The sequence below is a fragment of the Sturnus vulgaris genome, chromosome 8, assembly GCF_052056855.1.
Source record: "Sturnus vulgaris isolate bStuVul1 chromosome 8, bStuVul1.hap1, whole genome shotgun sequence".
NCBI classification, from domain to species: Eukaryota; Metazoa; Chordata; class Aves; order Passeriformes; family Sturnidae; genus Sturnus; species Sturnus vulgaris.
Genome location: NC_142250.1, coordinates 8,240,044 through 8,252,870, shown reverse-complemented (window position 1 = coordinate 8,252,870; position 12,827 = coordinate 8,240,044). Strand labels below are relative to the sequence as shown.

Here is a 12,827-nt window from a genome sequence, read left to right as displayed (position 1 = left end):
AACATAACACCAAAAATCGCTCAGGCTTCCACTTACCTTTAGAAAGTGTAGTGCATGTTTAAAATGCAACTATTTGCACACAACACATCAGGTAAATCACATCTTCAGTTTGCTATGAGGCAAGATTTTCCTACCAGCTATTTATAGATAGTGACTTCCTTTTCAAAACCAACGAGAACAAATTAAAAAAGTACAGAGGTTCGTTTGTGTGTGCTGCTGACGCCACAGGGCATTTACTCCTTGAACAGTTTCCTGGGCCACCCTGCTGAGATGGGAAGAAAAGAATGTGGCAGTGGCCACTGCACCTGAGGCCACTGCACCCCCCACACCACTGAGTGCTCTGCTGCCTGCTGGGGCACATGGACCATGGCAACACCACAGCAGGAAGGGGAGACAGCACTCCAGCCAACAAAGCACATGTCAAAGCGTGGAAAGCAGGAGCCCAGTGCAGAGCTGACATTGAATCAAAGCTGGGGGTTAGGAGGTGAAAAGCACAGCAAAGCCCTACTCCAGCAATCTCAACTGGGTGGGGCAGTTCATCCAGCATGGATGTGGGGGACAGCACAACCATCCTGCTCTGGAAAGCAGCAGAACGGGCAATAGTAGCTGTGGAAGGAGGAAGGAAGGGAAATTCCCAGTTACAGGCACAGGGCAGGGAAGGCTGTCAGCTGTGAGAGCAGGCTTGACAGGATGTCACAGGAGAGGGTACAAACAAAATTACCACCCACCAAAAAGGTCAGAGAGCATGAGAATGTAGTGCTGATCAGATGGGGGTAGGCCTGCACACACAGATCTGAGCAACTTGGCATGAACCCGGGGGTGTAGAATAAATAGATTGGCACATCAGACTGTTCTAAACCCCTATGTCTGACCTCCACAACAGGGACCACCACTTCCCTGCCAGCAATTTCTGATTCTTCTAAACCATAAACAGAGCAGCCATCTGTGCTGAAATACTTCAGGTCATCACAGCCCGGCTTCATTCTTTGCTAAAAACTTACTCTTCTTTAAGTACCTCTGCAGTTACAACATGAAAGAAACTGCTTGTGACCATTGTACAGGAATGCTAAGGATGGCGATGACGATAAGGAGCTGGAAAGGTGTGGGGAGCAGGGCTCACAGTTTTGATGACTCTTGAGGTGTGATCTTTCAAAGGACAGGAAAGTAAAAAGGAGTTTCATGGAGAGCAAAGCAGACAAACAACAGAGCTTGTGCTCAATGGGAAGGTGGCAAAAGATGACACACAGTATTTCATATCCATGTTCTAGCAGCTGCATTCCTGCATTCAAACAGCTTCAGCTGATCTCACTGAATACTTTTGGCTGTATTAAAATAGTTGAAATTGTAGAGCAGAAAAGCCCCTAAGAGTCTTTAGCAAAGGAAGATGGGAAAAACATGCCCAGTAGCACCTCACGTAACATGGAAATGGTCAAGAGAGAAAAACTAACCTGAAAACAAAACATCTTCCCACAAACCCTTCTCTGGTGTCAGACATGAGCTATGAACACCTTAGGTCATGCTTACAGCCACGGGTACAATGCCAGCCCCACTTCCAGCTCCCATTTCCTGCAGGGAGCAGGGAGCTTGGCTTTGTTTTAACAGAGCCAGAAACCTTAAGATACTGAGTAAGCAGAATGTGCTATGCTAAGTACTTGTACAAATTTTTTGGTGTCTTTTAGTAGTATTTGGAGAACCTGTGAACTTTAACAACTTCTGGCACTGTTCAGTTGTTCTTCCAGTTCTCCCTAAGGAGGGAAGAACATCTTCATCCTGACAGGCAGGTGCCAGGGATCCCTGCCCAGGTCTCTAAGCACTTCTGGGGTGGCAGGGGCAGCTGTCAGTGGAGCCCAAAGGGTGGGACCAAAGCTCAGACCTTAAGGCACAGGTGCTGCCAGCTGTACAGGCATTGGAGAAGAGGTAGAGCAAGAAACCCATGGCTTTGGCTAGGGCAGACATGGTAACATGACAGTTTTGGACAGTAACTCAGGGGACACCAACCCCTGCCTTCCCACTCAGCTGCCAAAGAGAGACCAGCATGGGTGAGCAGTGATGGCAGCCATGGCCCAGGCGCAACAACTGCTCTTGGTTGCAGGAAAAGAGTCAAGGGCAATGGGACTCTCTGCAGTGGAAATTATAATTGCAGCAGCCTCCAGAAATTTCACGTGTTATAAGTACCTCACAAAAACCTCGATTGAAGAAGGAAACACTTAAAAGAACATACTTAAAAAAAAACTTAAAGTATGTACAGCTAGAGTCTAACTCTCATTAAGGAAATGTACACTAGCAGATTCTCCACTTTCAGCCAGTGTGCTAAGGCTGCAGGGAATAATAAAGATGATAATGGATGGAACAGGGGACAAAGCTGAGAAGCAATTGGTAAGTGCTGCACCTTTAACTCCCTCGTATTTCTCTGCAACTTGACAGACTGCAAGTTTTCAAGCCAACTAAATATTCTTACTTTTGGAATAAGAAATTACTTTTGCACTTTATTATTTTGAGAGCTAACTTACATGGGGTTTGGGGTTTTTGGTGACCCCAAACCCAGACAGATGTATGAGACTGGGAGCAGTAACCAGGCTAATTACTATCCCCTTTTGGACACTTCATGAGCTGGCCACTGGCTCTGCCTAATATTTGGTAATCAAAGTATTTGAATAGTTTTAATAACTTAAAGCACACTTCTTGTGAAGCTTTTCAAACTCCCTCCAAAACCTAGAATTCTGCTCAACTGCTAACATTTATCATTATTAAATAAAAAACCCCAAAAATATATTTTGATAACATCCATTATTTTGTAGTATTACTTGAACTAGTAAAGGCAAGATGTTACGAAATAATCATTCTACAGAAGCCTTTCCCCTTCCTGCAGCGCAAGTGCCGATTCCTAAAGGGAAGGAGGTGAGTGGCAAAGGCGCCTCCCAGCGCCGCTTCCGCAGTCCCAGCTGCGGCCCGCAGAGGGCAGCACTCGGCTGCCCTGGCACCAGCACAAAGAACAACAAATCCACACCACGACGTCTGACAAAGTCATTTTAATGGAAAATGTAAAACCCCTTTCAACTTCAATGTACAAAGCATGTGTAACACTTACACCTTTAACAAATTAAAGCAAGCCAATGTTTTAAAAAAATACATCATTGAATGTATATATGTATATATTTACATAGCATATTAAGTTTAATATTTAAGCTTTAAAAGTTCACATAAATTTTACCAAAATGAGACAATTTTTAAATAAATTACACCTTTTGAAAACGTTTAATTGTACACTGAATAGCTTCAATAAAATACTGAAGTGTCTGTATTTAACATCTACTTTATATACTTTATATTTTACAAAGTTTACAATTATTTGGCAGTAATTTTCAGATTATGACATGACTGCTGTGCGGACTCAGCAAGATCCCAAATGCAGGCAATAGCTGGTGTTTGTGTCCTACTCTCACAGTAACTGTCTCAATGTAGTGAAAAAGATCTGTATTTTTTTAGCAAACTGTACAGGTCACATTTACATTTGATCAACAATATAGCGTAGAATTTTGTTGTTATTTCCAAAAATAAATACATCATCTTAAATCTTTGACATTTCACAAACTTCATGTACAGTATAATACAGACAGCAGAACGCTGCTCAACTGTTTGCAAGTGGATGGAACATGGAATCACAGTGGCTGTGATACGAAGCTCTACCCCGTCGCAGTGTGATTAACAAGTAAATACGATGACTGTGTTTTCTTGGCACCGATGGTTTGTGAAGCTTAAATTAGTGTGTATAGCGTTCATAGATCAGGTGAAATAACCTCTGGGTGATGCTACCTCCAAAAAGCAGAGTGTGCTCAGCTCTCATCTGTATCTTCCATTTCACTTTCGTGAATCTTCAAAGCTCTCACCATTTCTTTAACTGCATGATACAAAATATTTTTAACCTGCAAGAGCATAAGACAGATTTTAGTAAGGCCTACGACCTGAGGAACTCTGAAAAGTTTAGGACTGAGCCCTAAGCTTCGTGGATAGAAAAAAGAAAGGCTTCATCAGGCCCGTGCAAAAGGAACAGCTTTTTACACATTTTAAAATGTAATGTGAAGTAAAGCCAGCAGCTCAAGTGAGAGTCATTTACAGCCCTGGCATCTATGCTGCTGCTCATTGTTATTCTGTGTGAACAGCAGCAAGGAAGGAGCTCCACACACTGCTCGGCATTTCAATGAGCCTGAGCACACCCTGCCTTCCCAGCTGTTTCCAGAGCAGCATTCATTTCCTACCTGCAGTTTATCATCATAATTGATTTCTTCCTTTGACAGCCTCAGCTCCTGCGTTAAGTGAAATGACTGTACAAGATGTTCTGGAGACACAAAGTCTTCCGTTACTTGAACACAGCTGTGAAAATTTTGCACCTATCCAAAATAACAAGAAGAGACTGATAATTAGTATTTGGGGTTATTCTTTGGCAGAGGTACCTGAGGAAAGAGTGGTTTTTGAGATACCTTAACCACAGCCTTATCGGACCAATGGGCATATTTACAGGTAGAGAAAAACTGTGTGCTTGACTTAGCTAAGTTGGCTTCTGGCAAAAGGTACTTTCAGTGCTGCACAGCTGTCTGTGTACTGGCGCTTCTCGCAGTTGGCTCCGGCATTAATTCCACACTGATGTGCTGTTCCTCCCTTTAGCAGCTGCACAGGCACTGCTGCTGCCACCACAGCCTCCCTAGCATTGTGCAGGCACTGGATCTGCTGGACCCTGGGAGCAGCCCTGCCCTGCAGGACCTGGTTCCTCGGGTCACGCACATACACGCTGGAAACTGGCACATTCACGGCAAAGGAACTGCCAGTGGAAATACTTGAAAGAAACAATTATGAACAGAGAAAGGGGGAGGCTGAGAAGTAGGGGGAAAAGAGCACTTTCTTTTTTCTCTGAACATTTCTTCTTACTGGTGTAAGATAACTACCGAGGAACAGACACCATCTCCTGCCACTCAGGTCATACCTGGGTGACAAGTGAAAGAGAAATTGCTTCCTCACTGTGACTCAACGACCAACTCCAGTTTGTTCCCTTCAGAAACATTTGCGTTTTTACCCCCAAACCCTTACAAATTACACTGTAATTTGTAATTCAGCAAGTCAAAAACTGTCTTTTCCCCAAACGCCAACAGCTCCTCACAGCTGTGTAACATCAATTCGAATTCCCAAAGCCTGAGGGTGGGGAGGCAGACCCTCAGCCATGAAACACCCATCCCACCCTGCTCAAGACTGACAGAGATCCGCATATATTCAAGTGAAAGCTAGCAGAATCTAGATTTTCTAAATGAATACTCTAAAATTTCCATTATGGTACTTGACATTGAATTAAACCACTGGGGTCTACACAGCTGAAGAACAGGACTTAATTTAAAAACTACTTTCTTCTTCCAAACTCCTGCCCAAGTCTGATTTTACAAAGCAGCTCGCCCCTTACAGCTGAAATCCCAGCAGGTAACCCCCCAGCTCAGCAGTCATGCTGCACACAAGGCTTTTGATGGCTCAGCAGCAGCAGTGCTGGTCTCTCCAGAGAATTAATCAAAACAGAAGTAATTCTGGACATGAGGAGGGTTTGTTGATGCCACAAAATCTGCAAACAGCAGAAAACCTGGAGTGAGGCAGCAGCTGCAGAAGTACCACCATGAGGCTCCCACCAGCACTCAGAATTTCCTAGAGCTTGGGGTGAGGTGCCTCTGCATTGTTGCTGCTGGCAGCTCCAGCACCCTGCCTTCCCACCTCTTTCAAGTCTTTACCTGCCCTTGGTTTTATTGCCAGCCCATGCAAATCCCACACCACTCATTCACTTTCTCCACACTAAGATAAGGTTTTACTGACTCCCTATCCCTCCATGGCAGAATAGGAAACATTTGATTCCCTCAGAACTTTAATTCAGCTGTGCCTTAAGCCTTCTTCTCCCTCCCTTACAGGGCCTATCTTACCTGTATGAAAGTTTGCGGGGACAGATTTTGCCTGGCTGGTCTGGTACTCAGCATGCCCCACTGACAGCCCCCAGGCTGTCATTTATATATAAATGTAATATTTATAACACAAGCTGATCCAGTGACACACACATAAAAACGTTTAGCAACAATTCCCCTGAGGTCTGTGGGGCAAGGAGTGCAGCACTCCCACACCTGTGCCACTTCCAGCTGAACTGAGAACAGCCCAGCCCACACAGAGCAGACGTTTTCCAGCAGGGCCTGGGAGGCAGCTGCAGTGCTGGAAAAACCTCAGACTTGGGCTGGGACATAGAAAGGTGAGTGACCAGGGAAGAAAGGGCCACCCATCCATCCTGATGGCTGCAGGATTAGCCACTTCCTGCAAGGCTGAACTCCGAGAGCTTAGCATATGCAACACTCAGACCTTTATCCTACAATCCTTGTTGGAACATTGCCAGGATGTCACATTACCTCCAAGCATGTTATTTTACAATATATAATCCTGCTGTTAAATCAAGATAATGCCTCTATAATAAAAAACATTATAATAACTTGCTCCACTATGAACAAGTTTTGCAGGGTGCTTGGACACTACATTTCAATTACTGACTCCAGTATTTCTAGCTTTTTATTTTTAGTTTAAGTATTTTACCAATTTGGAGCCATCAAGTTAAATCCGGGGAAGCCATCCCTAGAGATGTCTATGATACAGCATAACCCACAGTGGAGCAGCAGAAAGAGTGAATCTTCCAAAAGAACATTATCAACACCCTTTTTTAGCTGGGGAGGTTCCAAGGACAGCTCATGGGCTCCCTCTCACAAGTGCCACAGAGGGAACAAGGCCAAACTATTAGCAAGACAGGACACTGCTGAGCTCCCAACCTGTACAGCCAAGAAGGAAAGAGATACCCCTCACAGAAGATTCAGGGAAGCATCTGCAGAGGTAACCAGTCCAACACTGTATCTATTTCTCAATTCTTCTCTCAAGAGAGCAATTCCCTCTACAAGATGAACTGACAAGGCTGCCCTGCCCATCACAGCTCACAGGAGAGGCTGTCCCTCTCAACCCACCCGGGAACAGTCTGACTTTGCCTGCTGCAGTCACCACAAGAAAGACGTGACTGCTGTCTGCAAGTACACAGGGAGGGGGAGAATGCTAGGAAGCAAGAGGAATGCTATATGTTGCCAGAAAATGTTAAGAATAACTCACTTTAAAAGCCGGACATGAATCCATAGAACCTGGGGAGGAGAGAAGGGGGGTGAGGGGTGGGAAAACAATATCCAGAAGAAATACGCACAACTTCCTCCATGTTACGGCAGTAAATTCTAGACCAGCAGTCAGAAGCAGCAGTGTGCCAACAATTATAATTGGCTCCAGAATGGAAGTGTCACAACTACATTTACACAGTGACCACAGGCAGCCAGGCTCCCTAGCTCCAGCCCTCAGTCTGACTTCTGCTCCATAACACCACTCGTGAGCAAATAAAAATGTTAATTTACCACCAAATTTAGCATCAACTCTTAACCAGTTTTCTTAATTAAAACTGCGTGTAAATCTGAAACAGAATGTGTAAACTTAACATGGTATGCATTCTTGTGCAGACTTATTTTTCAGTTTTTAAATGTGCTTTATATCTCTGAAGTGTATATCTCTGGTGCTGATCCCTAAGGTCAGTATTTACACATCTCTACAGAGAGTGTGCTATGCACATACATGAAAGAACATGATGCTTTTATTTCCTCCTACGTGGCAGATTCACAGGAACTTCTTACTGAAGATGAAAAGGTTCTCAGCTTCACCCACTAAGGTTTAAAAACACCATGTTATAAACTCATTGATGCCAGAAGCTAGAACACTACCACTTCAAACACAACCTGCAGTTTAAAGCCAAGGAAATCAAGATAAGAGTGGTCTTGGTTTTGGCCCTTAAACATATAAAATACAGGGAAGCCTGGAACAGTCCTACTGCTTCATGTTTTATATTCTATATGCCTTTATATAATGGCACATGCTATACAGAACAGATTTCCCAGTACATTTCCCTTCGGTTCCCTTTCCACTCTTCTATTTGGGATATATCTCTCCTGTTTCATGAGATCAGAGTAAGGCTGCTGGAGGATGCAGTACATAACTCTAGGAGTGCCAACTTCTTTAACCTAACAGGAGCCAAGAACAGCAGCAATGTCAGATGTTGCTCCACATTTGTGAAACAACATCAGGCCCTGAGTCATTGTACAGGAGAAGACAACCTACACCCCTCCTAGATTTGGGTCATCAAGGTTTCTTTGGGGCTGTCTGGGTTTCTTCTTTCCTGTGCCAGAAAACAAATCCACATCGACCATCCAGAGCTATGTACTACCATGTCAAACCCACCCAGAAACTCAGTGGGATGAGGAGGAGCCTAGTCCGAGTAAGGTACCAGTTGTTTTCAATGTTCCACCCAACAGACACAACTAGAGACCGAGCAGGGACATAACCCCTGCCATCACTACACCTCCATCAGTCTTCAACAGAGAAAACCCCACTGCCCTGGCCACAGGGACATGGTGAGCCATTGCTTCCTCTCTGCCACAGCTGGAAGCTGATCTGCAAATTGGAAACCAAACAACACCTTCTTTAGAAAGGCTTGGCCTCACTTGAACCCACATGGAGATCAACGATACATCTTCAACATCAGGATGGTTTACAACCAACTACAGGGTGGGGATGCTCCTCATTCCTTGACAGTCAGTGCCCTCATTAGTGATGCTTGACAGCTGGCAAGACAGCAAACCAGCGGGCTTCATTTCCTGCTGGAGCAGGAAAGAAATAAATCTAGAATGGCCCAAAAATCTCATCTAAACAATTGAGCTTTCTTCCTCTTTTCACCAAGGAGCAGCAGTTTAAAGATTGTGAGGAAAAAAAAGGCCTAAAGGCAGTAACAAACCCTTTTGTGCCAGGGGCAACCGAGGCTAACACAAATTCATCCTGTTTCTCCAGGTCTGCCCCACTGGCAGTACTTTTCTTACCCAACTACAGATTAAACCAGCTGAGCTGCTGCAAAGAGTGGTATCATTCTCATAGTAAGAAAAGCTGCTGAAGAGACAATGACGACTGTGATTGATGTACCTTCTGTGTTAAAAGGAACTTAGATGTGGCATGGGAAAATAACCAAGTATCTGTTACAGACACACGACATCACCCACTACAATCCTCTTACAACTAAAGACAAAAACAATGACACCTGGCATCCAGGTGTTTTAACCTGCTCAAGTTGCTCTTTCTGCCCCTCCTTGATTAGGTTAACTTCTGGCTTAGAAGAAAAAAATTACTAACCTGACTCTGCTATAACTAGACTCAGTTTGTTTAGAAATTAGCTACGGAAACGAAAAGTGGAAAACAATGGTTAAGAATGGTGTCATTTGTAATTGTAAAGCAAAAAAGGAACTTATACTTAAGGCATTCATTTTGCTGTACGTTCAATTTGCTAAGCTACACCAGCAGATATACCTTATTTTACATTTCTACATCCTAACAAAAAAATAAGATGCAATTCAGCACAGCTGTATCCATGTCTTTGGAAAAAAGTTATTTTACAGCAAATGTCCTGGTATGTCTTTAACCTAAGGTACATTACCTGATGAAGTGCTCCTGCTGGTAGAATAATAGCATCACCAAGGAACTGAATAACTGTGCAGGTTTTTACTCCATATTCTTCAAGAAGTCTTTGGCGAAGTTTTTTGTTCACATACCAACTCTGATCACGGATTGGATCCTGCTCTGGTAAAACTTCTAGGCCTTGCTCCTTTGCTATCTGTTAAGTACAGAAAAGATCCCAAATCATTACCAAAAGAATGGAACCTTTTGCTGATAAATTTTATGTATACCCACCTCACCAAGCTACGTCACTCAGTTCCCAATACCCAAGCAAGAACTCTACCTAGGGATTCAAAACAACCCTGAAGGATCTGGGAAATCTCACTGATCTGAAGACATCTCCCACTCCACTACCACTCCAAAATGCAGATCTTTAAAGAATTTAGCACAGTAATTTATTAATAAGCAACATGCTCTACATGTGATTTCTTTCATCCAGAAAATAAAATCTGAGCTCAGGAGTTCCTATGCTGTCAATTCCTCAGTCTTACAACCTTCTTCAGTTTTGTCAGAGACAAGCAACATCACTACCTTAGCTCAGGAGAAGCAGCCAATAAAGCCAAGAGTTGTAGTCCTGGGACGCCTGTTCCAGGTGACTCTGCTTGAGCACAGGGCTGGACAGAGGGACCTCAAGGGGCCCCTTCCAACCTCAACCACACTGGGATAAGAAGCTGCTTTCCTACCAGCCTATGAAGGTACTCAGAAAAAAGATGATGAACACATAAAAATACTTCCTGACATCCGTAAATGGAATTGTGCGACCATTTCTCATCAAGTGAGCCACAGAGGAACAAATATCACTCTTAATCAAATGCTATTAAGTCAATCCTAGTCACTAAAAGAAAAAAAGTCATTACATATAAAGAACACAGACCTAATCCACCTGTCATGAATCATGAAACAAGTATCTCATTAAAAACATAGTTTTTTGTTTTTATTAAACAAATATAATCGTGATGCAGAGCTTGAAACTCTCCTTGAATATTATCACCCTTCTAACAAGATACCAAGATTTTATGTATCTCATCAGCAGCAAAGCGGTCCCGGTGCTTACTCATCAATTAATCTCCAATTCAGTGTTTCCCAAATACCAACACCTAAAACACATGGGGGTACCCAACTCATTTGGGATACCAGGGCAAACTGTGGTAGCAAATGATAAACTTCTTTACACATCCTAAATGCTTCTGTTTTAAACCTGCTGCTCAAATAGCTTCACAGCTATTCACAATAGTTGCACAAGTGCTCTAAAAGAGGAAATGCTGAATACTCCCCTACACGTCCACCTATTCCTTTGAATTCACAACTCTTTTGAGCTGAAAAGCCACCATCTAACTTACGAACATCTACTTTTTGAATGAACAAAAAAGTCTTGCTGTATAATTCATAATCTCCTGGAATTAGCTTTGTATTACTTACCAGTGCTCATTTTTCCCCACAGTTCAGCCTGCCAAAGAGCAGATGTTTGAATCGCTGGAGGGCAGCTGCCCTGGTACAGAAACACTTTTTTTGTTAACGGGAATCTTCACTGCTAAATTTCTTAGGTTTTCCCTGCTCACACAGAGCCCTTGAGCCTCAAGCTTGTTTATGCACCCCTTTGCTGCAGCCAGTTAAAACCAATCTGATCTCTCCTCACAGAAGACAGTAAAGACAGCTCCTCAAGCAATCACTTCAGTGATACTTTGGCATTTCTGTGTAATCTATCAAGGCCACCCTCCAGAAGACACAAATGTGCTAAGGACAGAGCACAGAAAACTGCTTCCAAGATGTACCCCTACATTTAATGCATTGACGGATATTCATCCTAGGTAACAACTTGAAAGGTTCTGATGTGGTTCTAATTTAGTCATCACATGCTGCTGGAAGGATGATCTGCAACGTGGTCAGGCAAGTTTGATGCCCTTGGGGACGTTATCCCACTGCTTCCACCTTCATCAAGAGCCCAGCCACATTCCTTGCACTCACTGATGTGACAGAGTCCTGGGAAAGATTGGTGGTCACTGGGTGGTGAAGTCACAGGATTTGGCATGGGAAAATTCACCAAAAATTCAGCAGCAATAATATAATAATGGATCAGTGACAGAAAAACATCATCCCACAAATTATCTTTTGTATTAGAGCAGGCAAAGAGTAAATCTCCATGCCCTCCCGAGCCTTCAGTTACAGGCCACCTGTCACTCTTACGAAGTGAATATATGTGTTACACATTTTACTTGTTGGTAGTGCAGCAGGTCAAGCATAATTTATTTTATGTCCTATAAAGGAAATAATTTTGCCTTCCTCCCTTCTCTAACATCAAGGTGGGGTTTGTGGTTTTTGCCAGCTCCCTTTGATTTACCAATTACTTAGGCTATCTTTATAAATTACGTGTAATAAATCTAACCTTTTGCAGAAACTCTCTTATCTTGTCAGAATCTTTGCCAGCATAAATGTGCCATAAAGCACCAGGTAATTCACTTGAATCTTTCAACCGCTTCCTTAAAAGGTCATCCAAGTCTTCCTCTTCCAACTTCTTCAAAACTCCTAGGGTTCAACAAAAATATTCTTTAATTGTGAGGAGAAAAACTGTTGAAACTAAATACCTTCCTTTCAAATTTCTTTTGTGAGATTGAGCAGATAGAAGTTTGCTGAATGCAACAGAAGCCACTGGGTGATCTTTCTGTTCAGTGTTTTTAACTCGTTACTAGAACATGAATGCTGTGGATACCTTAAAAATACGTTTAATTTTTACATTTAACTTTTTCACATTTCCTGAATTCAACAGAACACAATCTCCTAGCTGAAAAAAAACAAATGGGGCTAGTACCAAAAAATGAAAATATGAAAAAGGTGTTTTCCTGCAGTCAGCACAAGCAGTGTTTAGCTGTTGTTGCAGTCAGAGCTCTCCCAGGATGTTCAAGTTGGCTGCTATTAGCTCAGTGCACATACAAGTGAAAACAAAGCAAATGAAAGACAAACCTTACTGCAGCTCTATGAGTCACACCCAAAATCTACATTTGCTGATTAGAGAAATTCTTTCATTGATTTAAAGACTGTTTCACATAAACAATAAACCTCATAGATATGACTAACATACACCAATTTAAGCTCTCCAGTGTTGAAAAATTACATTACAACCCAAATTCAGAGTAAGCACAATGCATCCAGAAGAAGCTACATAAAACAGAAGGTTTGGCAAATACATCACCCTGACATAATTGTTAGAACCAACACAGCTTACAGAGAAAAATCCTTAACCCTGC

The 12,827-nt window shown here is 42.9% G+C and overlaps 1 protein-coding gene across 4 annotated transcripts in view; it reads right to left on the bottom strand.

Annotated features, from left to right (window-relative positions):
• Positions 1 to 3,014: 3,014 nt before the first annotated feature.
• JMJD1C (jumonji domain containing 1C) overlaps positions 3,015 to 12,827 on the bottom strand; it is a 168,044-nt gene continuing 158,231 nt past the window's right edge. For all 4 annotated transcript variants that reach the window (XM_088168776.1, XM_014882317.2, XM_088168778.1 and 1 more), the window contains 4 exons: positions 11,969 to 12,108; positions 9,566 to 9,742; positions 4,257 to 4,388; positions 3,015 to 3,923 (listed from right to left, as the gene is read on the bottom strand). In XM_088168776.1, coding sequence (XP_088024902.1) covers positions 3,834 to 3,923; positions 4,257 to 4,388; positions 9,566 to 9,742; positions 11,969 to 12,108 — 539 coding nt within the window. In that variant the 3' untranslated portion in view covers positions 3,015 to 3,833. The remainder of the gene's footprint in view (positions 3,924 to 4,256; positions 4,389 to 9,565; positions 9,743 to 11,968; positions 12,109 to 12,827) is intronic.